This window comes from Gavia stellata, chromosome 10 (assembly GCF_030936135.1).
Source record: "Gavia stellata isolate bGavSte3 chromosome 10, bGavSte3.hap2, whole genome shotgun sequence".
Taxonomy (NCBI): domain Eukaryota; kingdom Metazoa; phylum Chordata; class Aves; order Gaviiformes; family Gaviidae; genus Gavia; species Gavia stellata.
The window spans coordinates 8164470-8190607 of NC_082603.1; the positions used below are offsets into that span (position 1 = coordinate 8164470).

The window sequence follows — 26138 nt, forward strand, 5'->3', positions numbered from 1 at the left end:
AGGGCAGCTCACTGTTCTTCCTGCCGTTTTCCTAGACTGGCAGGCTTCTATACCAATTCTTAATTCTCCCCCTTTTTCTGCTTCTCCATCAATAGTAAGAAACCATTCATACTTCAAGTTTAACATATTTTGCTTATCATGACTTTTCAAAGAATACAGCCCCAGATAAATAATGTAATTCAGGAATGTAGTTTCTGACACGTTTTGGAGGCAAGGCAGAACCAAGGTTCTGAACAGAGCTTCCTGGAGTCTCAGAAATTTGTCATTACTACTAAAATGCCTCTCTAACTTTATGAACGTATCCATGTCACAAACAGTACAGATGTATGTTGGTGGGTGGGGGAAAAATGGGCAAAATTGGGCCAACTTTTGCGTTTACAATAAGGTGCTCTTTCCCTGTTCCTCATCTTCTAAATAAGTCTGGCAATGACGTTTGTTTTCAATATCAAGACCAAAGAATTAGCTGTATCTAATATATGTGCCAATATAGAGCAGACCCTCTTTGTATTTACTTCTGTGAATTTTTTTGGGGAAAAAACTGTTGTTCTTAACTGATCCTTAAAAAAAAAATTGAAGCCTGATCTGTGGATATTTGTTCTGGTTTTCTTCCAGTTGCCTTGACTGATCTAGATTGCATTGAAATAAATTGTAAAGCGTAGATTTTCTTCTTCAAATCTTAAAATAGTTAGAATTGTTATGTTGCAGCAGTATCAGAGCCAGAAGCAGGATTTGGGATTAAGGAGGAAGGTGTGATGTGGAATGACAAAGAGTCCAGCTTAATTTGAATGAATCTGTAGTTTTCTGTGTCTGTCCTGCTGTGGACACCCTGTGTTCAAAGGCAGAATTCTGTCCTGCTCATTTAGCAGATGACATTTCTTGACTCACTTCTTTAGTGCTATTGTGACAAATGATCCAACCTGCCTTTATTAGAGCTCCTCCGTTGGAGTGTTCAAGCTCTAAATTTCTGGCTTGGGACCTCCCTCAGTGGTTTACACACTCAGATTGTCAGAAAATTCCATGCTTAAATATTCTTCTGTTTGTCTTACTGTTCCTTGGTTTCAGTGGACTAATGATCAGTGAGTACTTCTCACTGGTGTTAGAAGGTCAAGCTCATAAAGGTTAGATAAGGGGTTTCAAATACAGGTTTCTAGCTTATAAACTTACACTTTAAAAGTAGCAGATGCATCCAGTGTAACAGAATGACCAGATTACTTTATGTCCTTATGCTGTGATTCATTTCAAGCAAGTGTTATAAAATAGCAGATTGCTTAGTGTTGCTCATCTCTTGGGCCCTCTGAATATGTCCTCTTTTGATTAGCTTTTTTCTCTTTTAGATGCTATCCTAAGTATGGTGAATATTGCTGCTAATATGCTTGGAGCCAAAACTGAAGAGTCGTCTGAAGCTGAAGGTATTTTTTTTGTAAGATGAAAAGCATTCTGGAAAGTTTTAATTTCTTTTTGTTATTTTGTTTAATTTTTTGTGAGGAGTTGGATGATCTGTGTTTAAATTACTTTTTTTACCTTTTATGGCATACCTGATTAGTGCCATAGAATTCTTATCCTACTGACGGTGACAAGTGGAACAAAGATGCTGAATTTGCTGAGAAGGGAACCCATACAAAGATAACATACATGTTTTTCAGCTATATTTGGAGATCTTTACTCTCTGTATTAGCCAGCTTCAGTTGTGAAGTCTAACTTGCTGCTTCATCCTGGAAATATTTTGAGGCTGTCCATAACATCATACACATAAGCTGTCAGTAGTACTTTCATTCAAATAACTTTGAATGTCATCTGCAGTTAATTTGGTAGTGTAGTTAGTAATCTTAAAAAAAAAAAAACCACCCACAAAAACCCCCACCCCAAAACCCCGAAATTCATTGAAAACAAGCATGGTTCTTGAATTTTTCTGTTCATGTTTTCCTCCTTCCTGCAGCAGGGAACAAAAGTGTGTCTGAAAATGTCACTGCCGCCCCTGCAACTTCAACAGCTGCACCAAGACTGCCTGAACCAACTCCTGTTCCTTCACCAGAGTAAGTGATTGGTGTTGGTTTTTTTCCAGTGTGTTCCTAGCAGAGACTAACATTCCACCAGTCTGGAATCTTTGGTAGTAGAATGATCAGATCTGGCACACTGCCTTAAACAAGTAAAAAGGCAAGTATGTGTTTGGTGAAATCTGTAGTATGATAATGTACTAACTAGGGAAATTTATTACTTTAGTTACTGTTTATAGCTATTTCCATTATATATTTTGTTTTAACACTTGACTAAATGTCAAAATGCATCACTAACTTTCTCAAACTTTCTCAATTGTTTGTATTGCTTTGTTTAGAAGTAGGAGGAGTGTTTTGCTCTTGGCTATTGCAGATTTCTTGGGTGGAAACTGACTTAGTATTCTTCCAGGCTTTGCAGGTTGTCTCCTGCAAGGGAGACTAATGAGGAATGTAAGTTGTATTGCTGAAACTTCAGTTAAATTGTATTGACAAAAATTCTGGTTTAGAAGCTTATATTTTTTTGCTAGACTTCCCTTGGTAAAAATATGTATGCAAAGATACGGAATTAGGTTGCGAGGAGGAGCTGTATATAGGTATTCTATGGGGTTTTTTCAGTTGATTACAACTGTTTAGAATTGATTTGGCTACTTAGAACTGAGACTCTAGCTCTTAAATGTTAAGACGTGACTTGTGCTGTATTTAGTGGTTTTATGGTTTCCTAGCACTCTTATTGTTGAGAGACTGAGGAAGGTCAGTGGGAGGGTTGTGATTCTTGTATTTGCATTTGAAGATTGCAGCAGAAGAGTAAGATGCTTGCTATGTAAGAACTTAGTGATACTTGAACTGGTGACTTCTTTCAGGGTTGAGGGAAGGGGCAATATCTGATTGAGAATGTTTGCTGTTTCAGAAGCAAGGGTTGAACAATTTGTTAGCAAATCGGGATTGAAAAACAGCAGAGAAAATACTAACTTACAGAATTTCTGACCGTATCCAAACTGGCCTTTTGTCACTAGAATAAGCTTTGCTAATTTCTAATAAGATCCTACTTTTGCAGTGTTCCAGAGCAGCCATATAAAACTGTTGAAGTAACATCCCGTCTTTAACTCTTTCATTGTAGACTTGTTACTACAGATATTCCACAGATAGATAAAGAGCAATTAACTGTGGATTTGACAAAAGAAAGTCCTATTGTTCAGCTAGTACAAGAGTATGAAGAAGATACAAGCCAGTCAACAGTAACCTTGCTGCCCAGTGATGATCAGGAAGAAGAAGCATCGGCATGGTTTGAACTTGAGACAGAAAAGTACTGCTATGACATGGCAACAGTATGTTGTATTTCCACCTTTTCAGAATATCTGTTTAAATGGTGTTCAGTTGCAGTAGCCATGGATCGGCAGCAAAGTAAAACTGAAGGTAAACAAGGGCAAGATTACTCTGCTGATGTTCAGCAGCCACAGGTGGTTCTGACCGAATCTATACGTACGCCAGTAGATGAGCCTCTGCCGGAGCAATTAGACAGTAAAGTTGAGAGACCATCTGGATCTACTGTTGCAGTTGACCTCAGCAGTGTGGTCCATGAGGAGATCAGTAATGAGACCACAGATCCAATTGAACTGGAACCAAGCCATCCTCAAACTGTCTCTCAATCCCTCCTCTTAGAAGTTACTTCTGAAATTAAACCATTGCCAACAACAGACATGGTGTTGGAGCCTGCAAAAGAAGATGCAGGCCAGGTAGCACCAAGAGTGACTCCCCAGGTGGATATAGCTGAGTTCAGTGCAGAAACAGAAAAGGCTGAGAGCTCTGTTGCAGAAGAAAACCCTGTAGCTTCTGAGACTAGTGTGGCCACTGAGGTAAAGGAGATGAGCACAAGAGAGACTATTGCTACTCCAGTGATTTCAAAGCCTACAGAGACTGTTCTGCAGCCTGAATATACAGTGGGCATGTTAGCCAGTGATGCTGGGGAAGGGAAGGGAAGCACTCCAGAAGTGCAGAAACCTGTTTTGCCTCCTGTTGAGTCTTCTGTCGAAACAAAGGAGGATGATCAGGCAACTGAAGAAGCTTTAATGGCGATTCCGGTGTCTGGGGGACCGCAGAGAACAGCTACAGACTTCTACGCTGAATTGCAGAACTCAACAGATCTAGGCTATGCAAACGGAAATCTTGTTCATGGATCTAATCAAAAGGAGTCTGTCTTCATGCGCCTTAATAATCGCATAAAAGCCCTAGAAGTAAACATGTCTCTCAGCAGCCGTTATTTAGAAGAACTTAGTCAGAGGTAAGTCTGAGGAAGACTGGTAAGAGTTTACCATATGTAAACATGATTTTAGCCAGCTATACAAAGGAACATACACATACTGCAAGTAGTACAGTGGAAGCAGAGTATAATGTAAATCACAGCATAAAGCTTTATGGAAAACTGGGAAAAGTACCTAATCCTAAGTAGCTGCTGGAGACCTAGATGCCTGCGAGTGGCAGGGGTTCACTTTCTATATTTCAGATACAATCACATTTATTTTGTTCTGAGGAATATTGCTGCTGTTTTTTTTAAAATGATAAAGTCTTGCCAGGATGTAAGCACTAATCCTGTCCATAATCCTTTCAACAAAAGGCACATCCTCCTGTTGCTGTTAAACTGAATGACTTCTTTGCTGAATTGATTGTTTCTGCTTAAGCTGCTTGTTATCTGTAATAACTCTTGTTGAAGAGGGGAGCATGAAGAGGGAACCAAGAACTTTCTGTGAGGATTGTATGTATATTAGTGTTTCTGTGGTGCTCATTAGCTGTAGGAATATCAGGAAATGTACCCATTTCAGAAGTGGTTCCAAGGAAGGGACTCTGTCATATTTACCATTGTGTTGTCTGTCTTAGCAGTCCGTGTTTGCAGAGAATTCTCCATAGTGAATTCCAGTAAATTGGTGCTAAGCTCTAAGGTGTTGAAATAGATTTGACTTTGACCTTGGAAAAAAACCACAAAAAACCTAGAAAGAGACACATCTCTGGTTTATGTGTGAAACTTTAAAAGGAAATAACGCTTGATGTTTAAATAGAACTTCTTTGGACAAAGAGAAGTTTTCTGCTGGCATAGTTGTATTTTCTGAAGACGATTCTAGTGCTGAGTAGTTTTATGACCTTTACGCTTTTTGTTTTAGGTACCGAAAGCAAATGGAAGAAATGCAGAAGGCTTTCAATAAAACAATAATAAAACTTCAGAACACCTCAAGAATAGCAGAAGAGCAGGTATAGTTTGTTGGAGTACTTAAATGTTTTCCTAATTAGGAAAGTTTATTTTTAAGAAGGAGTTGCAAGGAGGTGCAGAAATTCTCTTTCAATTGAAGATTTTTTTTTAGCTGTGTATCTGCCTCTTGAAAGCATCCATTCCATGCTACCCAATTTTTTTCTCTGTAATAAAATTCTTAGGTATGTTCCCAGTCATTTTAGAATAAAGCTATTTCCAGCTCTGTTTCCTGATTTTTGTATTTGAATAAAAAAATCAGTTGTCAGCTGGTAATGGCTAAAACTCTTAAATGTCTTTGTCAATGAAAAAGTTATCCAGGTAATTTCCAACCCTTGTTTCTTTGTGTAGCTGCACTCAAAACCTTTTATTTTTTTTTTAAACTTAGTTTGTTTTTCGTCTCTGAAAGTATAAATTGACAGTGGCCCTGATGCTGCTGAAGAGACCTAGCTTTTAGAAAGGGAGAAGGGTACAGTAATGGATTATGCCAAATCTGCATTTGAAAGTGTAGTGCATGTAACAAAAGCTTTAGTTCATTCTTTAAAATGTGATTTAAGGAAGTGGGAGCTGAAGGAGGTTTTCCCTGCTCTGCCATCCTGGCTTTCCTCAGCAGCTGTGAAACACAGTGCTAACTGCAGTGCTGAGTAATCACTAAAGCGACTGTGCATGTGGCATAGCAGACTTAATCCCAGACTGTCTGAAAATATCTGAAGTGCAGTCCCAGGCTTGTAGTTTGCTCATCCATCAACAGTAAAGAAAATCACAACTTCCCTGAGATCATATGCATGCTCTTTTCTACTTTTTTTTGAATAGTGTTAAATGCTGGTCAGTCTGAGGTGCTCCGCTTGGTTAACCTCCCCACCATTCTGCTCATCTTTCTTAATTTCTCATAGGATTAAGAATCCTGTTAGGGCTCTTTCTGGGGAAGGAGATGATAGCTGCAAAGGACTTGTTCCTGTCTGGCTTGGGCTCCTGTCATTAAGTGGCTGGCTACCTGATCCCGAGCAGAAGCTATGTGTCAGCCCTTAGACTTTAGCTGTGCCTGGTCATCTGCATGTGTATTTTGTAACATGACAGTACTCAACTTCTTGATAGTCATTGCATGGAGCTGGCTACTGCTATCTTCATTAAAGGCAGATTAAGAAGTCACTGTAATGAAATGCATTTGGCATAACGTTACGAAATGTTATTTGTTAAGTAAAAATGTTAATGTTTTTAAGTGTGTATATGACTGATGCTGCTTAAGCAGTTTCAAATGTTGTATGAAAGTTGTGTTGAAAACAATGTTGAAGAGTTCATGTGGCTACAAAATGCCTGGCTGTGTCAGATGGAATGCTAACTCGGTACATGTGAGAGTATATGATAGTGGGAGCCTAACAACTAAACAGCATGGCCATGACTCTCTTTAATACAGGATCAGCGGCAAACAGAAGCAATCCAGCTGTTACAAGCACAGCTTACCAACATGACGCAGCTAGTTTCTAATCTGTCAACAACTGTGGCGGAACTAAAACGTGAGGTAATTATAATTCAGCAATATGGCACAAAAACTCAAAGGAAACAGATGCATAAACATATCTCAATTTGAAGAGGTCTGGAGTATTTAAATGAAGCTTTTCATTTGAGAAGTTGTCTGTAGTGTTGCTTTCAGCCTACTTTAGCAGCTGGCCAAGGGAGAGGAGGAAAGTTTGAGTAGCTTGAGCTGTCTTGTGCACAGCAAGATTGGTGGTAATTTCTACTACAGCCCTACTAGCCCCGTGATTGTAGCCTGAGCTAATGATAAAGATAAAACTTAGAATTACGTAATATTTAAGCCTTCCTGTAGGGCATTGGAATTTATATTGTTCTGTGAAATGATCCTTAATGAAATTAGAAATGGCAATAATGGGATTTGTTGCACATATAGAATATTTGATGTGTTAGAGGGAATGCTAAAGTTCATGCTTCAAGAACTTTTCTGGCACTTGCTGTGTTATATAACCAATTGCATTGCATGGCTTTTACACAATTTCAGTAAAATGGGCTGCTTTGCAGTGTCCAGCACTTACATTGTCCATGTAAATATTAACAGACTCTTGCCATAGGAGGTTTAGCGTGCAAGAGCGTACTGGCCACTGTTAGAACTGGGCTATAATAACAGATGAGTATGTGGAGGGTTGCACTGAATGGGAGGCTCATATGGGTAACGTACCCTTCTCCTTTCCCCTCTGGCTATTGTGATCTTTTGAGATTAGGGGAATCTTGGCAACAATGTTAGGAACATAGTCTCTCAAATGTTTATGTTCTCGAGCCTGGGATTTCAAGCAGTACTGTAAACAGACCTTTTTTTTGTGCGTGTTGCTGAAGACATCTCTTGAGCTGTTTTCTAACACTTAATGAGACTCCTTCTTTGATGCCTGGCTGGCTAAGCTCCTGTTCGTGAGTGCTGTGGTTTTAACCAGGATTTGACAGTGGTCATTATCAGGGTATGTTAGATGAATATCCTGGAATTTGAACACATGGCTTTCCCTGAACTCAACTCTGGTCACCTGAGTCTATTAGTCTGAGACATTTGCACATTACAAAATGGGAAGTCATGTTCCTTGTCTTTTCTCAGAAGTCTTTGTATGACTTCTAAGATCTCTTAGTGTATTTAAGATAGATTTTTATAGGAAAACAACTGCATAATTCATTATTTTAAACATTATCGGCAAAATACCCTTGGATTTCAGCTTCCACGTAATTCTCGTAAGCTACATCTGCCAATCTTCAGAAATGAACATACTTGAAAAAATTCTTCTGCTAGGTTGTGAAGTGGAAGTGTAGTCAGAAAGATTAAACCCATTGAATCAAGTGAATATAGTGGTATTTATTCTGTGAAGTACTGGAATGTCAGCTGATGAAAAGCATCACATAAAATTAAGATAGTATTACATCCATGTCAACTGTAAAACAGAGAAGTTACTTTCTTAGTACACTTTCTTATGGAAAGTATATTACTTTCAGATAGGTTTGAATGCTCTTTGTAATGTTTAAAACACAACATCAATACTATCATTAAATTATTCTTTGTCTTTAATAACTATATCAAATTCTTCCAGGTTTCTGATCGGCAAACTTACCTTGTGATTTCTCTGGTTCTCTGTGTCATTCTGGGCTTGGTGCTTTGTGTGCAGCGGTGCCGAAGCACTTCTCAGTTCTGTGAAGATTATATCTCAAAAATTCCCAAAAGTAATCACTACCCTAGCCCCAAAAGGTAATGTATTTATATTTGAAACTGAACTGTTCTTGCAGCTTTTATTGATACTTCCTAAATCTGCTGGGACAGGCCCATCTTCTTTAATTCGGAGGAGTCTTTCTACAAACTCAAAATTGATAGCGCAGAGCCATTACTGCTCTGAGGTAACGCTCTCCTAGGAGGATTTTCGGGCTACTACACTTAACGTGCCTGGATAGCTTGTTGCAAATACAGTACTGTGTCTGTTTGCCAGGCTTTCTTGGGCACCTCAGTGAATAATTTTGTCCTTCTGCCAAAGATGTTTCTTAATGAAAAATGCGTGTGACAAAGTTGTGAGGAAAAATGCGTTTAAAAAAGCTATGTGAATTTTGTTTCCTAGATGTTTTTCCTCCTATGATGATATGAATTTGAAAAGAAGAACTTCTCTTCCACTGGTCAGATCACAGTCTTTTCAGCTAGCTGGTAAAGAAGGTATTATTCACATATCGTACACCTAGTCTCTAGAGTTACTCTATTAGTGCTATACAATGTGTGTGTTACTGCAAGTATATGAAAATGGAATTGCAGGTTCATGTCAAAGTACACTGGATTATAGTAGTTCACGTATACATTCTGTAGGACAAGGTGGTTCATGAACAAGTTACCAGGCACTCACAGAACTGTGCTAAATTATGCTAAAACATTAAATGTAGTTTTTGCTATCGTTTATACTCTACAGATGTTTTCTTGGGGTTGGTAGCAATCCATGTAGGCGTTCAGGTCTACAAAGCTATGAAGCTTGCAGAAAGTGGCTTCTTTTTTTTTTTAACGCCAGACGTGGGAAGTCTGAATGCCTTACTTCTCAGAAGTCCTGATAGCCTGTCTTTTGAAACTTGGCAGATATTCAACTGTAGTAAGAAAATTTAGACTATTTGTCTTGGCTTGGATATGAGGAACGATCTGGTCTTTTCACATTACACTTGGGACAACTGAATTTTGATTTCTTAGGCCATCTGCATCATGCAAAACCAAAAGTGTTGCAGATTATAGTAACCACCAAGTATGCAGCTGACACTGCTTTTCTGGGTGCAGCAAACTTGCTTCATGGGTTTTTGTACTGTGAATAAAACTGCATGAAAACTCCTGAGTTGAATTGGGCACATGCTCCAACAGAGCCTAGCTAAGACGTAGACTATTTTTTTGCAAAACCACGCTTTTTCTGAATTCTCCCCTGCTTCGGCTTGGAAGAACAAGATTTACAAAGCACTGATGGAGGAATGCCAGACTGGTCTCATGTCAGTCTGAACATCTGTGTCCTTGATAGTTACACGTGCTTCTAGTATCTGTCCTGTCATGGGCAGGCTGCACATTAAACACTGTTACATTGGTAGCAGTTCGTTTTTGTAGAAGCTAACTTTTGCTGACTATTGTTCCTTTTCCCTAAAGGATGTTCTCTGCACCTCTGCTATGGCCTAATCTATCCGGAGGTCAAGTGTTTTAAAGTGTGTATCACTGACAGCTGCCATGACAGCACAGGGGAATTCCTTTGTGTGTTGACTTCACTTTCAGTGTTCATGTGTTGTGCCTCCATTAACTTATAACGGGAGCGAAAATGTGTATGATAAGTGGAATATTTTGTCATGTTATTTATTTAGAATTGCGTTGCTCTAGAGCTGGCAGTGTCAGGACTACTAAATTTATGTTCCCTCTCTTGCAGTGGATCCAGAGGACCTGTACATTGTAGAACCCCTGAAGTTTTCCCCAGAGAAGAAGGTAGAGTGGCTGTGGGGAGGGCGGGCTGAGCTGAGCTGCCGGCAGGTGGTGCACGCCTCGGCTGCTCGCCCCTGCGCCGGTTCCTGGGCTTGGTTTTTACGCTCTGCTTGCCTTCCAGAACCTAACTGTTTCTCTTGTGGTTTCAGAAAAAGCGTTGTAAATACAAAAGTGAAAAAATAGAGACTATTAAGCCAACAACAGAGCCTCTGCATCCAATAGCCAATGGGGAAATTAAAGGAAGGAAGCCGTTTACGAACCAGAGGGACTTCTCTAACATTGGGGAAGTTTATCACTCTTCGTACAAGGGTCCTCCATCCGAAGGAAGCTCCGAAACGTCATCGCAGTCTGAGGAGTCCTATTTTTGTGGCATTTCAGCGTGTACGAGTCTGTGCAATGGGCAGACCCAAAAGACAAAAACTGAGAAGAGGGCTATAAAACGAAGACGGTCTAAAGTTTCAGACCAAGGGAAGCTCATAAAAACTCTAATACAGACTAAGTCAGGGTCGATGCCAAGCCTGCATGACATAATCAAAGGAAACAAAGATATAACAGTGGGAACGCTTGGTGTCACGGCAGTTTCTGGACACATCTAAAACTAGCTGAACTTCTCAAACAGGAGAGTGTTTGTTCGTTTGAGAACAGTCTGTGGTATTCTGTGGGAGGATAGTGGGAGACGAAGAGCTCAACTAATTGGAAAGTATTCAGAAATTTGGTTTCTGCCTTTTTAAATAGATGGGATTGTGTCAATCTTGGCTATAAGCTGCAGCTTTACAAGGCTGATAATTTCCTATGAGAACAGCTTGGGGGGAGGGAGGGCAGGGTTCATTTTATAAAGGTTTTTTTCACAGTTCCTGGGGCAGAGATTTTTTGAAACCCAGTTTGTTGGGTGGAGTAGGGATAAAAGCCTAATCCTCTTCCTTTAGCTTTGTTCCTATTTCTTGCACCTTCCCATATTTATGTGCCTTTTGTCTATTTATAATGCCACTGGAAGAGGGGAGATACAATTGTTTGTCATTTGATTTATTTTGTAATTTCTCTAGCTTTTTTTGAAGATGCAACACTACAGTGCTGTAAAGGGACATGTGTTGGCCTTCGGCTGGACTCAGTAACGTGGACTGGATACTGTAAAAATACTAATAGATGGACTTGCCTGACTAGATTCTGGTTTTGCAAACTCGGTTGAGGAAAATATCTCACTAGGGATGGTAATCATGTTTATTTCCACCTTCAGTTACAAATCAGAGATGTAGTCTGATGTACTAAATGAATGACAGTTGCTCTTTAGGATTTCCTGTGTACGATGGGATCTTAGGCTGATGAACACGTTTGTTATTTAAATTGCCTGCTGTAGCTCTCTGAAGGAAGTGAATGGGGAACGCTCGCTGCTTCTGTGGCTGCTTCTGTGCTGAGAGTTCAGGAAAAAGCTCGGCTGAAGAACGCGAGGGCGAGGTGGCGCAGCTGGGCCCTTCTCTGAGCCAGCTCAGGATGTGTTGAGTTTGCAAAACCTTGAAGTCTGACCAGTCAGCTTGGTTCAAAGTGGGTGTTTCCATAATGTTTGCTTTTGTATTGGCTAACAAATGTGCAGTGTTTGTATGATTGGTATTTTCATATCCAAGTGTTTTTTTATTTTGACTGTGATTGTATATTTGGATACTATAGGATGTGTGATTGCTAAAATGTTGAGTGTGTATCTGAGCGAGTGGAACAAAAGGTCATTCCTTTTGGCAGGTGTTACAGGTTCACGTTGTAAAAAATAAGTTAACTTATTGAGCACTTTTAGTGGTACCCTTTTTAACAGATCTAATGCCTTTTCTGGGTATTGTATGTAATGTGACTTATTTAAAAGCCTTTGGTTTTTTTGCTGCTTTCTTGTTAGTTTATGAATACTTTAAGGTGATGTACTTTTGGAGTTGATCTGCACAATTAGCCAGTCAGAGCACATGAACCAGACGTGTTGAACGTGAATTCAGAAGGGTTTCAAACCTGGATGAGGAAAATGCATACCACCTGAGTGCAGCATACAATGTTGTGGAACAAGAGTATGTAACTACAGAGCTGTAGTGCCATTAGAAACTGTGAATTTCCAAATAAATCTGAACACTTTGTCTTTAATTTACTGGCATTTTTCCTTTGAAAATTAAACTCCTGGCTTAATTTCTTCTCTGAGAAGGACTAGCCTTTAAATTTCAGTGCGGAACTAGGACTGGATTCCTTTGGGCCATAATAAGGTGTTCACAAACTGATTTGTCAGCCTAGATGTGTTTGTCTATTAAAAAAGAAAGAAAGAAAGAAAAGGGGAGGAGGGAAGCTGAAGGCTGAGTGGTGGTTTGTCTGAAAGTTCAGGAATCCTGGCCATGTAAAACTGCTGGAGAAGTTTCCAGCGGGTATCAGTTCACATCGTGACCTGGGGGATCCTTAGAAGTGGTAGCTTTCTGTGAGAATGACTGCATGAAATTACCTCTTAGTACTCAGAGCTAAGGTTTGTGAAGGATATAAAAGGCCATTAAAAGAAAATGTTAGGTAGTCATTTATAACTTCAAACCAGTGTTGTCAGCTTGAATTTTGCCCCTTCCTGGTCCCTTCCTCCTAACTTATTTCTAGGAATCATAGCAGCACTGTGTACAGCCAAATGCCAAATTCACTGGCTGTCCAGCCTCTACTCTTGTCAAATGAGACCTCCCCAGCACTAATTTCTCGCTCGAGTGTCTCAAGACTCTCCGCTTCACCATAGGGAGCACTATGATTTTAAAAAGCAATTGAATGTGGTGTTTGCTGGGGGGGTGGAGGGGGTGTTTTTTGGGTGTGTGGTTTTTTGTGGTGTAGGTTTTTATGTACTGGCCTTCCTCTTGATGCATTGCTTTCCCTTACTGCCCTGGCAGTCGCTGAGCTGTTCTTCTCGTCAGTCAGCTGAAGTTGGACATGACTGAATCCTTAAAACAGCCGATGGTCACTATCTGGCTGTCAGCCAAAGACTGACAGACCTAGGATATGCCAATGGGTGTAGAATGAGGCCAAATGAGTCATGATGCAATATGTGGGCGACAAATGTCTCTAATGGGGGGGTGTGGTGTATTTTTCCTTTGTTCTAGCTGGTCTGTAAGTGTTGAATGAAAACAAATTTGGTTGTGAAACTGAAATTAAACCAAAGATGGTGGTGACCGTATGTATTTATCAACTATACAGTGTGAACATATATCTCTGGGGCAAGGAAGGGTTGCCTTTCCTGGAAGCAGCAGTTTTGTGGATGGCTGGAAACTTTCTTCCTCATCCTTTTCGTTTTGCTGTAATGGACAACTTCTTACTTTGTCCTGTCTACATTTCCTCCCTGGACTGGATTACCCCACAGCACTGGTGAGCAATCCTTGAAGATCCCTTGAAATGGCAGTTGAGGAATTAGTAGCACTCCTCTGTGTCAACAGGAGCGTTTGTGAATTCAGCTGGTGTGATGGAGACCAAAGGGGTTGTCCCCAGTGCAAACTTTTCTAGTATTTTAAGTATCTGGCTAATAGAAATTTGGGTCATATGGTGACATTTTTTTTGTGCTGGGTCAGCAGCAATGGCTGTTAGCAGTAATGACTCCTGTGAATAAAGCACATCTATCGGAGCCACTGCTGGTGCATGTCAGCCAAGGAATGATTTTCATATTCTCATAAATAGGCTGCCTAACAATTTCAACTATGTCTAGGTCTAAACTTTCCAATCAAAGCATAGGTTATGCTTCAGCCACTGAGAAAGCCAGCATCTGAAGGAACCTGCTGAGCTGATTGTGCTATTGCAAACTTGAGAGTGTTTGTTCTGGCAGTAGACTGGAGATTGAACCACAGCTTCCACCTGCTGCTGCCTTGCTGCTTTTAATTATTTGTAACCACTTTTTTTAAAAAAAAATGGCTCTTAATGTCAAGTTCTTACTGCTTAATGTTATCCTTTCATGTGGGCTCTTGAGTCATTTTTTACTTCCAGTTTTATTAATGTCACACTGACTCTAGCTTTCAAAACTTGATTCTTTACTCTGAAATCAAGTCTCTCTTAAATTGGTCATATTCTGTATAGAGATAATAGTTTCTAATGAAGCCAGCTTATAAATCTTGACAAATTCTTGTGGTGGTGTGGATACTGAAAGGGAGGGCCCAGTTCATCTTGTGATATTGTGTAATAAGGTTGGACAGTTCTTGGTGTAAAACACCAAGAAACCAGCATGCGTATGCAGTAGTGATGACTGTGTCCTTGCAGTCCTTGGGCAGGTCTTGAGCCCAAGGTCAAAATATATTTAAACAACACAAATATTTCCATGGGAGGATGGACAGTCACAAACATATGCATTGTATAAGTAAATTACTAGCCATGTTTGCCAAAATAAGGTATTTAGGTTATACACATTAAGCATCAGAGTGGAAATCCAGTATTTTTAAAATATGCAAACTCTACCAGCTGTGTGGTATTGGTAAGTAGAGAACTAAATTATAAGGTGTCTTTGCGTGGCTTCTGCTTTTGCCAACTTGCAGTGCCAGATGAAACAAGGTGGAACAGCTTAGCATGCTTCATTTAATCAGGTACAAACATGTTCCACTTCATTTGGAACAATTACAGTGTAGAGCTGTGACCACAAAGTGTGGTGGGTAGGCTATCAAGCAGCATGTGCCTCATCTGGAAACCCTGAGTGTCAAACAGCATCAGGTACTGCTGAAGAAATTAGTGGGGTTTGTAACAGCTTGAGAAGAATTAGTGTTCCCAGAGCTTGTTTAGATAAAACGTGTTAGCTTAGGAAAGGATAGCAAAACTCATGAATCTTTCTTACGTATCCCTTCTCTGATTTAAGAACAGTAATTTTAAAAGAAGCTACCAAGGAGCTTTCTGCTGCCTTACTGCTGTCTCTCGTGTTGGACACATGGCCTGGGAGCTGCAGCCAGTCCTGCCTGTGCTGCTTTTCATTAGAGACGCTCATTAAGTCACAGATTAGAGGTATGGCTTTTGGTAGGGAACGGAGATGAAGTTAACTCTGCACTTAACCTAGAAATGGAAAAGAAATTTGTTTGCCATCTGGAGGCTTGTTTTTCCTTTGTTAGATGTGGCGGCTAGAGCCTCCATCCAGCTGCTGGGCCCTCTGTGAACTCACAGCAAACAAGAATCCTTGTCTGATTTTTATTCTTTTCTGAAAAATAACGTGAAGCAGCTAATGAATATCTTCTATTAGTCATAATTTGACAGGGTTACTACTGAAATGTCAAGGTTGTGTACACTGCCCATGAAACCACCTGTGGCTCAAAGTTAAATCCCAGGAAAGTTGGCCGAAGGTCCCTCAGGGTTTTGGGAAGTCAGCTCATGTGGGTCGCTGGAGTCAGGGTGCTTGTGTAATGAGATGGGCACATCTGGTGTTGGGCTCTCCGTTTGCCAAATGGATGCTGGAGGGCCTAAATCTGCTCAGTGACGCAGAGCTAAGGTGTGATCCTGGTGGAATTCAGTAAGGATCTCAAGGTAGATCTCAATTTATTTTTTTTTTTTATGGGCTGAGAACGGCTGCTCCCAAGAGAGAATAAAATTGTCACATCCTGGGTAGGTGCCACTGGCCAGCAGAGCCAGCTGGTGTTTTCCAGGGCCAAGGCTGGCTTTGTGCTGGCAGCCTGGGGCAGGGCATGGACCCTGCTGAGGGGCTGGTGAATGCAGTTCTCAACCATCACTGGGGAGGATGGGAAACCAACATCTGCACGTTCGCTGTGGTCTTCCTCGCAACCTCTGAGCAGCCACAACACCTTGTTCCATTTTCTCCCATGACTAAGCTCTTGTATGTTATGAAATGACCTGCTTCTCTCTTTCTCGGATGTTCAAGCAATAGATCCCATTACCTCATAACCACTATATCTCATTTCCTTGCTCTTATTACAGACACAAAAGAAAGAAAATCTTATTCTGCTGCTTTCAATTCTTCCTCTTTTTCTCAGCTGCTTTGGCTCCTTCTCTGCTTGGATTCTCTCCTGCCTCAGGTCAGAGCCCTGTACCTCTTCTGCTGAACCCAGGGCAGCTGCCTGCTTGTTGGGATCCTGGTGAAGGAGAGAACAAAGCACCTTGCTCACTGGAAGAGGGCTGTATTAAGCACTGCAACCAGAACAGTCAGAAATGGATTTTGAAACATGCTCTTGAGTGTGACTATGTGAATATCGCCCTCGGCAGCTGTTGGCACCAAGACACGGCTTTGTATGTGCCGCAAATGCTTCTAGCAAAGAGAGCAGTTGTTGAGGAAATGAAAAGCATCGCCCTTGTCCGGGCAACTGAACTGTTAAAAAAAACATGTAATAAAGAAACAACGCTAAGATGTCACTGCTAACTGCAAAGGTTGGGTGAGTTCTGGTGTCTTCCATGCCCCTCGAAGGCTTCAGCAGATGGAGACCCTGCAACCTTTGGAGGCAGTTCTCACAAGCATCCATTCCAATGTTCAGTCAAAAATCCATGTCTCTTGCGCAAACTCCTTCAGCTTTGGCTCCCAGTTAGTGGCTTCTTGGGAAGGTTTTTTTCTGTGAGATTCAAGAGATTCAAGCTGCTGGAAATCGTCCCTATTTATAGAGGTTTTTCACACACTGTCAGTCCCTTCCTGCCAATCTGCCCTTGAATAGACCAAGTTGAACACATTTGCTGTCCGGCAGTTACTGCAGCTTCTTCCTGAGCCTCTCTGAAGTTGAACATAAACTTGCAGTGTGGCTTCTGGGACTGTCTGTAGCTGCCTAGTGCTATATGTGAGCTGATACCTATGGGAGCCTGTGGGCTTTGCCTGCTGGAAGCTGATGTCCAGCTGGGTGGCCTCTCCATCAGTTTCAGAACTGTGTTTTCTTTCTAGGATGTTATTTTCTATCTGAAGAGTTTGATCTGCAGTCTTTATTTCTAGACTTGTTTTCTTCTGATTAAATTCTCTGTCCTCATGGTTACCTGGGATCTCTTACCAGTTATTTTAATCTGCAAATATTACTGGTGTAATATTTTGCTGGGTTTTCTCCAGATCTGTGGTAAAGGTGTTGAAATAGCGCGGTGTTGAGGACAATCCTGGTGGAAAATCAGAAGCCTTGTCCCGGATGGTGCTCTCAGTTACTCTTTCCACTGTAGCCATCAGCAGGCATTACTGGGTGCTATCTCTTCTGCCAGCTGTGGCTGATCCTTGCGGGGTTTGCAGTAGTTGCTTCTCCTGGCTCCGACTGCATGGTTTAGCCTAGGAGAGCTAAAGGTTGCTAAGGCTGTTAATATCTCAGGTTAATGTTTTGAATCCTGTTTTCTGAATGCGAATGATTTTTCAACGTCTTCAGTTGTTCTTGGGTGTAATTTATGCAGCCCTGTGGGCTTTCAATAGTTGCTTTTTAGCATTTCCACTAGTCACTAGTGAATAGGAAATAGTTGTTAATCATTTTCAGACAGACACATATCTGACTCTGTCCAGAACCTGATGAAAGCCTCTCCTACACAGTGGTTCACACTTACCTTTTTTTTTAATTTTATTTTCTGCCAAGTATTAGATCTAGATCATTGTTCAAGTTCTGCTTTTTTTGGTGTCTTTCAAGGCGGCCATCCTTTTGTCCTTAAATCCTCTGATACAAACTTGTAGCTGCTGGCTGATTCTTGTTGCTGTCAACATAAGCTTTAGCATAATGGTGTGTGTTACTGTTAAAAGCTCCCACCTTTCCTCTGGGGGTCAGGTAGGGATGGAGGGGGTTCTTCTGAGTAAATCCTCTTTTTCTGTCTGTGCAACGGTGGCTTGTCTTTCATTGGTTTTGGCAGAGGGGATCGATTCTTTGATAAAAGGGTATGGAAAGTGTTTCCGTTTGAAAACATTTCCTCCTGCTCAAATGCCTGATAAGGCTGTTGAAAACAGGGTGGGTGAGGAGGGGAGTACGGAGGCAGAGACACCAATCTGACACCCCTTTTGTCCTTCTTACATCTTCCTTTCCTGCCCCGCTGTCCTTGCCCCATATTTTAAGAGAGCTCAACCTTGTCTAAATTCTGGCTCTAGGCCGCCTAGCAAAATAGATTCATGTGACTTAGGTGTCTGCCTGTAGCAAATTGTCCCACTATTATTTCAAAAGCCCTGTTAACATTGTGTGTCGCTCGAGCAATGTGAAGCCAGCAGAACACAGAGCCTGCAGGCATCATGATGTGCTACACGGACACAGCCCCACTTGCCACTGTTTTCCAGCATATATCATCTTGGTGATCTCTGACCGTGGTGACAGGGGAAACGGAGAGTGTGACAGCAGGACCAGCACAGTAGAGTGTGCTAGGAAGGAGAGGTCTCTGAAAGCATGCTGTGCACCAAAGATGATCCTTTGATGGTAAAATAGCCCCAATCTTTGGCTTGACACTGTGGTATTAGCAGGCTCTTGATCTGAACATCCGAAAGAGAAGATGCAACAGACACGGCTGAGATGGCTTTCATAGGTTTCATTGTCTCTGCCCTCTCACCCACCCATAAAAAAAGTATCTTCATGAAAATAGGAAGCAGTGGGTGAGAAATAAGTACACTTCTGACATTTAAGGGAGACTGCTACTGTTCCTGCAATCCCATCAAGACAAGCTGTCTGCGTGAAACACAGTCAGTGTCAGAAAAAACTTAAGAGTGGATCCTCTCCAGGTAAAGCTGTGTGCTCGATGACTTTTGACATGCTTGTCAGCAATGCCTCCAACTTTGAGGAAGTCCTGGGTGTCCGTCCCTGCTCCCTGAGCCGTCATTGTATTTTTAGAGCAGTTGAAGGGGCCACAGAAAGTGTTAAAGAAATGGGAACTCTCTGACACCCACGTCTGAGTTGCCAAGAGCCACGGGCATGCTGTGCTCGCTGCTCTGAGAGCAAGGGAGTGCAGGCACTGGCTGCTGAGCGAGGAGCCCGAGTGAGCGGTGAGTCCCCCCCCACGTGGCTCAGGTGCCCGTGGCAGCAGCAGGGCTGAGGTGCTGCACAGGCAGGGTGGTGGAGAGTGGGCTGGCAGGAGACACTTGCCCAACTGTCCGGCTCCCTCTCTTGGCTCCCTGTGCATTGGAGACCTCTCTTTTTCTCCATGCCTGGCACTGGCTAGCAGGCTGGAGTTCACCATGTGGCGTGGGAGGTGCGGAGCTGAGCCCAGCCCTTTGTGTGAGCCTTTCTTGTAATGATGGTAGGAATGGATGAGGACCTGTCCTCAGGCTGGCTGGGGAGCACCATTCTGGGATGCAGAGAGGAGGACTGAGTGTGCGTAGGCATGACCAGGCTTGAACTACTGGAGCTGGATTTGCTTTTGTGTCTTCTATGTCAGAAACCTAGAAGTACGAGGAAGAGCCAGACGGGTTGCTGAAACCTCTCATGCTGCAGATCACTGCTGCAGCAAACGGCTGTGGTGAACATCTTCAAAAAGCAGTGGGGTGTCTGGCGGTGCAGGCAAGGCTTTGAGGACATGTCTGACTTAGTCGTGTGGTTGGAGGTAAAGCTGAGCCCTTGCTTTGGAGAAACAAGTGTGTATATGTTGTTAAAGCATGCTGTTCTCAGACCCCAGTTCTGAAGTTCAAGATCAAAGCCTGTGTGTTGGGTTCGCTTCCTGCAGCCACAGAGGAGACAAATCTCCAGTTTGTTCTTGTATTAAGCATTTTCTTTTTTTAAACAGTACCCCATACAAATACACACTTCAACGTAGGTCTGTAAAATGGAAGAGCAAACTGCTGTTTATAATCACTTGTGTGCAGCTCTAAATCTGTGGGAAAATCTCATTGCCACCACTTAGAAACCTGTGGCCAATGAGGAACGGAAATTGAGAAATTAGAAATTGAGGATTGGAAATGTCCTTGTCTCTCCTCGTTATGATTTTGTAATGAGCTCTTATGAGTGCTGATACTTGCAGCATGGCCTGACTTCTTAGAACCTTTCTTGGAAGGCAACAGCGATTCTACCAAGATGAGTAGCACAGTGTCTACCCCAGGCTTTAATCACAAGTTACTCAGCCAGGTTAGGTCCTGCTGCAGTGCTCAGTGTTGTCTTGAAGAGATGGTAAAAAAGCCCTTCCCCCTCCAATGCATCTTCAGGTTAGAAGAGGACTATGGGACAGGAGATAGTATTTGCAGAGGTAAGAGGGGCAGCAGAAGCTGCTAGAAGACCCTGCTTGTGCCCTAAGGCACCGTGTGTTTCCCACATTACAGCATGCTGGTGGTTCAGCCTGGCCAGTGCCCTGCAGTGATTTGGTGTGGGTGAAGGCAGCCCACTGAGCTGGCTCTGCTTGGGCTGTTAACGCTGGGGCAGCTCTGCTGAGGCTGCAGCACTGACAATGTCTGCCTCACCTCGGATAGGTTGTTTTTTATCACAGTGGGACAGTGTCTGTGACCGGGGTTCTGTGACTCAGGATCTGCGGAGCTCCCCGTGGAGCAGTCAAGGAAAAGGTGGGATGCGCAACAGACAGCGGTAAGTAATTTGTCCTGTATGAAATGAAGCAATTCCCCAGCACCCACAGATGCACTTGGGATCAGGTCTTCATCCTTCTGCCAAGGGGAAGAGTCCTCAGTTCTGCCTCTCCCCTCTTGTGCAGGATGCCAGCAGTGGGAGAGGTTTTCTCATTTCTTCTGCTTGTGGTCCAGGACACCGCAGTGGAAAAGCAGCTGCCTCTGCTCGAGTGGGCTGCTGGAAAGGGTGGTTGGCTGGTGGGTGTGCGCTGGGCTGATTAATCAGCCCCCGACTGGCAGCGCAGCCCTCGCACATGCCGCAAGCGCTTCACTGCTGAGTGCACCTGCTTCCCAAGGCTGGCTGCCGAGCGCGGTTTTCTGCGAGCACAGTCTGGTGCCGGGCTGGTCCCGCTGTGTGTGTGTGCTGCCTCGGTGTGGGAGGAGCAGGCGGGTGCCCCGAACTTGCAGCCGAGGGCGGAAGCTCTTTGGGGTTTGCTGTTGATGCTTGAGGCTTTCATAGAGTTGCAGCATCTGAGCTGGGTGTTCTCTGCTGGAGTGATGCAGGCGTATAAAGGCAGAGCTGGGTCTTCCCCCAGGGCTCAGTCTGGGACAGCCCCGGCAGTTTTTGGCTGCCATATGGAAGATCCCGCCAAGCACGTCCAGTCTATCCCGCTCCCGGCCATGCAACAGAACTTGAACTACGTGTACCCCCAGATCTTTTGGGTGGATGGCTGTGCGAATGCAAGTACTTCCTGCCCCCCGGCACCCCCCGTTGCTCCTTTCCCACCACCAGTACCTGACCGGAGGAGAAAGCCAAGGAACAACAGGGAAAGGAGGAGCGTCGGCTTCCTGGTGATCTCCTTGCTGATCCTGCTGGCCCTCACTGGAGTGGGGCTGAGCATGTTCCAAATTTTCCACCTGGAGAAGGAACTGGCTGAACTCAGAGAGGTGAGGTCTGCCTGGCTGGTCACAGAGGCTGTGGGGAAACAGGAAAAAAAGAAAAACTTAAAATTAGGTCTGAGACGCTCAGGTAGTGCGAAACTCCCCAAGGGGCAGGCTGGTGGCGTTTAAATGTCTGCCACGCCAGTGTAAGTGGGGTTGCTTATTACTGTGGGGGACTGCTCTATTGGAGACTAATATATCTGGATGTCTTCGTGTTTCGGAGTGCTGCAAGGTCTCTCTCCCAGTCTATTTCTTAGCACTTTGCGGCTCCCCATGAGCACCCAGAATTAGCAACTGTCAAAGATAGTCCTTAGCTGCTTTAGATGATGCCCTTATGCTCTCACTGCTAATACAGCTTGTCACCCTTCTCTTTTGACAGTCTGCCAGCACTGAACACATCCCTCCAGCTTTGGAGAAACTCATAGGTGAGTTGATGTACATAGAGGAGGAACTCATCTGTGTTAGCATGTGTGGATGCTCCTGTCAAACTCTTCCCTCTCCTCATCAGGGAGCAAAGGCAGGGTCGCAGCTCGATGCTCTGAAAGTGCTGATTTCACTTGCTTGGCTGGAAAAAGAGCTTTATCTCTGGGGTGTGGGGATGGGGTCCTGCACCCTGCCTGCTGGAGTGCTTACAGGTGTCAGCCACAGGTTCCAGGGACAACGTGCCTCTACCTTGCGGCCTCCCAGGCCCAGTGGGACAATAGTACCAGGGGTACTCTGCTGTAAAAGTGAGTTTCTGGCTGTCCTAACGTACAGCAACAACAGGAACAGAAGGAGGAGAACAGAGAAGGGCACCGCACGTGTTACTACTTTCCTTACTCTTTTGAGGTTTTGGGAGGATGCAGAGGGTTTCCTTTTCTTTGGGGGTGGGGGATTCACTCCCATCCTTGAGAGCACAACTTATTTTTTCCTAAATTCTTTTGGTACAAAGTCTCACTGCAGCCAAAGCTAGTTGAGAAGAGTCTGATTATATGTGGGTTTTTTCTTTTAGAAACGTCATTTCAGTGAAATTGAAACTTTCCACAAGAACCTGCCACTTTTTCTAAATTTCATTTAGGAAAAAAACAGAGCGTTTCAATCTGAATGGAACTACCTAAAAATCATATTTTGAACTTCTAAGCTATTATTTTACTTTTACATTCTATGTTAATGTTATCAGTGAGGGCATCCCTTTCTAAAGACGGCCAAGTCAGAATTTTTCACCTCTGTTGACAATTTTTGCTAGATCTGAAAAGAATTTTTTTTTTTTCCCCTTGAGGATTTAGGTTAGTAGGAAATTTAATTTCTTTTCAAGTTTGTTCTGATACTGAATGAAAGCAAATTTGGAAATAGCAAAACTCTCTGGAAAGGGCAGTCCTGCTTCCCATCAACTCCCATATCAATAAATTTTGTAATCTATTGCTTCGGGGAAGGGGAGCTGTCACGTTAACTGGATGCCCAGTGCTCTGATCTCAGCCTGCTCTACAGTAGCTGAACATAAATAATAACCCTGAATTTCTTGAGGGGGATGGATAAATAAATAAAGCCAGGGAAATAGTGTAAAGGAGAAGGGGGAGAGGAGAAGAAAATTTAATTGGCTTGAGAAGAGAAAAGACTGCTTCTAAAATTTGAGAACATGATGCTTGGAAGTAGATGCTGAGAAGAAGGGAAGGATGGAGTGGGATGGCGTCCAAATACTGACTCACTGTAACTGGTCCATCTCTCCAAGGGGACCCGAGTGCCGCAGGGAAGGCAGAATTTTCCCAGCTGTGCTCTGCCTCTCTGAGGACAAGGTCTGCCTGGCCAGCAGGATGGTTTGCAGGACGTCTCAAGTGCCTCCTCTGATCTAGTTGTAAGGAGGGTTGGTACTCAGCAGACAGAAGTCCACTGCCATGGGTACATCTGCCTTGGCAGTACTGGACTGGAGGGGGGCAATAGAACAGGCTCGTCTGTAACAGGACATGAGCAGTCACCTTGGCATGGGCCAGAGATGCTGGGTAAAGGGGCAGTACTGTCCCTCTCCTACACCCTGAGTGAGAGGCCTCTGCTTGAGCTCACTGACTGAACATTTTAAGATGAAAGCTCTCCTTGCTCTTTCCCCGTGCCTTTGACCACATCTGGATCCTTTGCTGCAACTCTTCCTTTTTAACTCCTTCTCTTGCCCTGCAGTGTTTGCCCAAACACTGCTCTGCCTTGCTGCACTAAGCCATGGTGCTTATGTGCCCTGTGCTACTCTGAATCTGCCTCATTTCAGCTTCGTGGTTGGCTCCCATCTGCTCTCTGGGCTGGCCTCTCCATGGAGCATGTGGCTAACGTCTTCCCTATTTATGTGCAGGGGAGAAGGAGCAGTCAATGAAAAAGGAAGCGAGGAAGGCAGCACACTTAACAGGTACGTGCTGAGGGGCCAGCAAGGTGTGGGAGCAGGGGATAGGGATGGGGTGAGAGGGTGGCACAGTCGTAGTAGTGAGGAGCCCACAGGCTTTCCTATTTTCCTTTGGTAACATGTGTGCTCTGACAGCAGAAAGTTGCTCCACGGATAAAATCTGCCCCTCATTTAGGCTTTCCAGCCACGGCTCTGTTTTTTGGGTTGGTTTTTGGTTTGCATCTGGGGTGTGTGGGACAGAAGGCTGTTGCAAGCGGCTGGCGTTGGGCAAGGTGAAGGTGAGAGCTCCCACCAGCGCGGGGTCGGGGCAGGCTTTCCATGATGCAGACAAGGTCTTGCAGAAGAGTTGACTTGTTGTGACACGGGATGTGACTTGAGGAAAAACCACACAACTGCTTGTACTTACTGCACTTTTTCTCTTGTTTTGGCTTCCAGGGAACCCTGTCCAGCGGGACCTCCCTTTGGAGTGGGAACCCATCTCTGGCCATGCTTTCACCAATGGCATTCAGTATCGCGATCAGGGCCTCGTCATCAATGAGACAGGCCTGTACTTCGTGTACTCCAACGTGCTTTTCCGGGGCAGCATCTGCAGCAGCCAGGTGTTGACACACATTGTCTACAAGAAAAACCCGGCCTCGCCGGGCAGCCATGTGCTGATGGAGGACAAAGGCATCAACTACTGTACGAGTCAGAAAACGTGGGCCCGGAAAAGCTATCTGGGGGCTTTATTCAAGCTCAGGAAGATGGACAGTTTGCACGTCAACGTCTCCAAAATTGCTTTGGTTAATTTTGAGGAATCCAAGACATTCTTTGGCTTATTTAAGCTTTAAATGGGGCTGTTGGAGCATGGTCAGCAGCCCCCCTCTCCACACTAGGATGCGCGAGGGGTCAGCGCTGCCTGAGTGGCAGCGGCCAAGATGGGGTCTCCCACCAGGAAGCCCACCAAGAAACCATGTTTTGTCCTTCAGCATGAGAAGGCTCAAGCAACTGGTAAAGGCTTGAAAATGGACCTCTGGGAAGCACCGGGGCTGTACTGCGTCAACCCGAAGAGAATCGCACATTTTCCGCTTCCAAGAAAACCAACAAACTCAAAACATAGTGTGCTGAAGACTCTGTTGAAACTCACTACCTGCTACCTGAGAAGATGCTGGTGCTAGGGGCCCCACATGGCGTCATGACTTTGAGCTTAGGCCAGCAGGTGTGTGGGGACAGCCGGCGGACGTCGAGGAGGCCCCTCGAGCCAGGGCTGCGGGTGCCTTGGCTGTGCCGTGCTACACTGCAGGCAGTGGTATGGGAACAAGTAGTGCGGAGGCCTCAACTGCCTGCCCTGAGCCATGGCTGGCCACCCCGCCTGGGCACTCAGTACCGTGACTGCTGTATGACAGGCACCTACCTGCTAGTTGGCTTATTAGGCGTGATACGTTCGTTTTGCGTTAAGTTATCGATTGTTCCCATCCCAGAAAATGTCCCCCAAGCCCTTGGGTGTTGCAAGGAATGTGCCAGAAGCAGAGCTGCCCTGAAGGGGGTCCCGACTCTGGAGAGAAACCGTGACTGCGCCGTGGTGGTGGGACTGCTGGGGAGGGCACGTGCTCTGCTGACAAGACCTGAACGACACGGCAGTGGCGGGCAGTGGGGCCCGAGATGAAAGCAGCATCTCCAACCCCCTTCCCACCCTTCCAACGCATCAGGGTCCCCTATGGAGACCTGGTCCTGCCACCCCCTGCATGGTGCAGGTTGGGGCGTGCTGGCCACCATCAACGGCATGGCTTCGGCTGGCGCCCTTGTTATGGGATATTCTCTCCTGAGCAAGACACAGATGGTAAATAAAGGTATATTTTTCTAGTAAGCAGCTCTGTCCTCTCCTCATTTGGGGCAGCAGGCTTCTGCAGTGGCGAAAGCCCTGAAGGCCTCTGCGATCAGAGGCCAGCACACTGCTCCTTCTTCAGCAGCACGGCGGAAATCTGGAAGTCCCCACTTCGCTGCCTGCTTGGTGGCCCACAGGGTCCCTGCCATGGAGCTTTGGGGCTCCAGCATCAAACCATCAGAATCTGGGGACCAGGGAGGTGTGATGTGGGCAGCACAGACCAGGCAGCCCAAGCCCTGTTTGGCCATCAGGAAGGGAACTGATCTCAAAACACAGGCTTGAGCTGGGGTGGAGCCAGATGCTTGTTGCTGAGCAGAAGGGCTGTCGTCCCCAAAGGCACCATGTTCCTCCGCATGCCCTCTGGCCCCAGCAGCACTTCCCACATGGCAGTTTGAAGGGCAAG

General features: G+C 44.2%; 2 protein-coding genes across 2 annotated transcripts in view; both read left to right on the top strand.

The window, feature by feature from the left end:
• SUCO (SUN domain containing ossification factor) overlaps window positions 1-11023 on the top strand; it is a 41226-nt gene extending 30203 nt beyond the window's left edge. The window contains exons 16-24 of the mRNA XM_059822153.1: window positions 1335-1409; window positions 1937-2033; window positions 3112-4272; window positions 5147-5234; window positions 6644-6748; window positions 8310-8464; window positions 8826-8917; window positions 10143-10198; window positions 10345-11023. Of these exons, the coding sequence (XP_059678136.1) occupies window positions 1335-1409; window positions 1937-2033; window positions 3112-4272; window positions 5147-5234; window positions 6644-6748; window positions 8310-8464; window positions 8826-8917; window positions 10143-10198; window positions 10345-10791 (2276 nt within the window). The 3' untranslated portion in view covers window positions 10792-11023. The remainder of the gene's footprint in view (window positions 1-1334; window positions 1410-1936; window positions 2034-3111; window positions 4273-5146; window positions 5235-6643; window positions 6749-8309; window positions 8465-8825; window positions 8918-10142; window positions 10199-10344) is intronic.
• Window positions 11024-21125: 10102 nt separating this feature from the next.
• On the top strand, window positions 21126-24701 carry FASLG (Fas ligand). The gene is made up of 4 exons (XM_009818865.2): window positions 21126-21515; window positions 21889-21934; window positions 23824-23877; window positions 24307-24701. Exons 1-4 carry the CDS (start codon window positions 21126-21128, stop codon window positions 24699-24701), a joined length of 885 nt encoding a protein of 294 aa, XP_009817167.1.
• Window positions 24702-26138: the final 1437 nt, after the last annotated feature.

Bases quoted from the DNA above. Each gene is read 5' to 3' on its own strand.
- FASLG (XM_009818865.2), top strand. From the start codon at position 21,126: ATGCAGGCGTATAAAGGCAGAGCTGGGTCTTCCCCCAGGGCTCAGTCT. The intron at 21,516-21,888 runs GTGAGGTCTGCC...CTCTTTTGACAG, and splicing joins AACTGGCTGAACTCAGAGAG to TCTGCCAGCACTGAACACAT. The intron at 23,878-24,306 runs GTACGTGCTGAG...TTTGGCTTCCAG, and splicing joins GAAGGCAGCACACTTAACAG to GGAACCCTGTCCAGCGGGAC.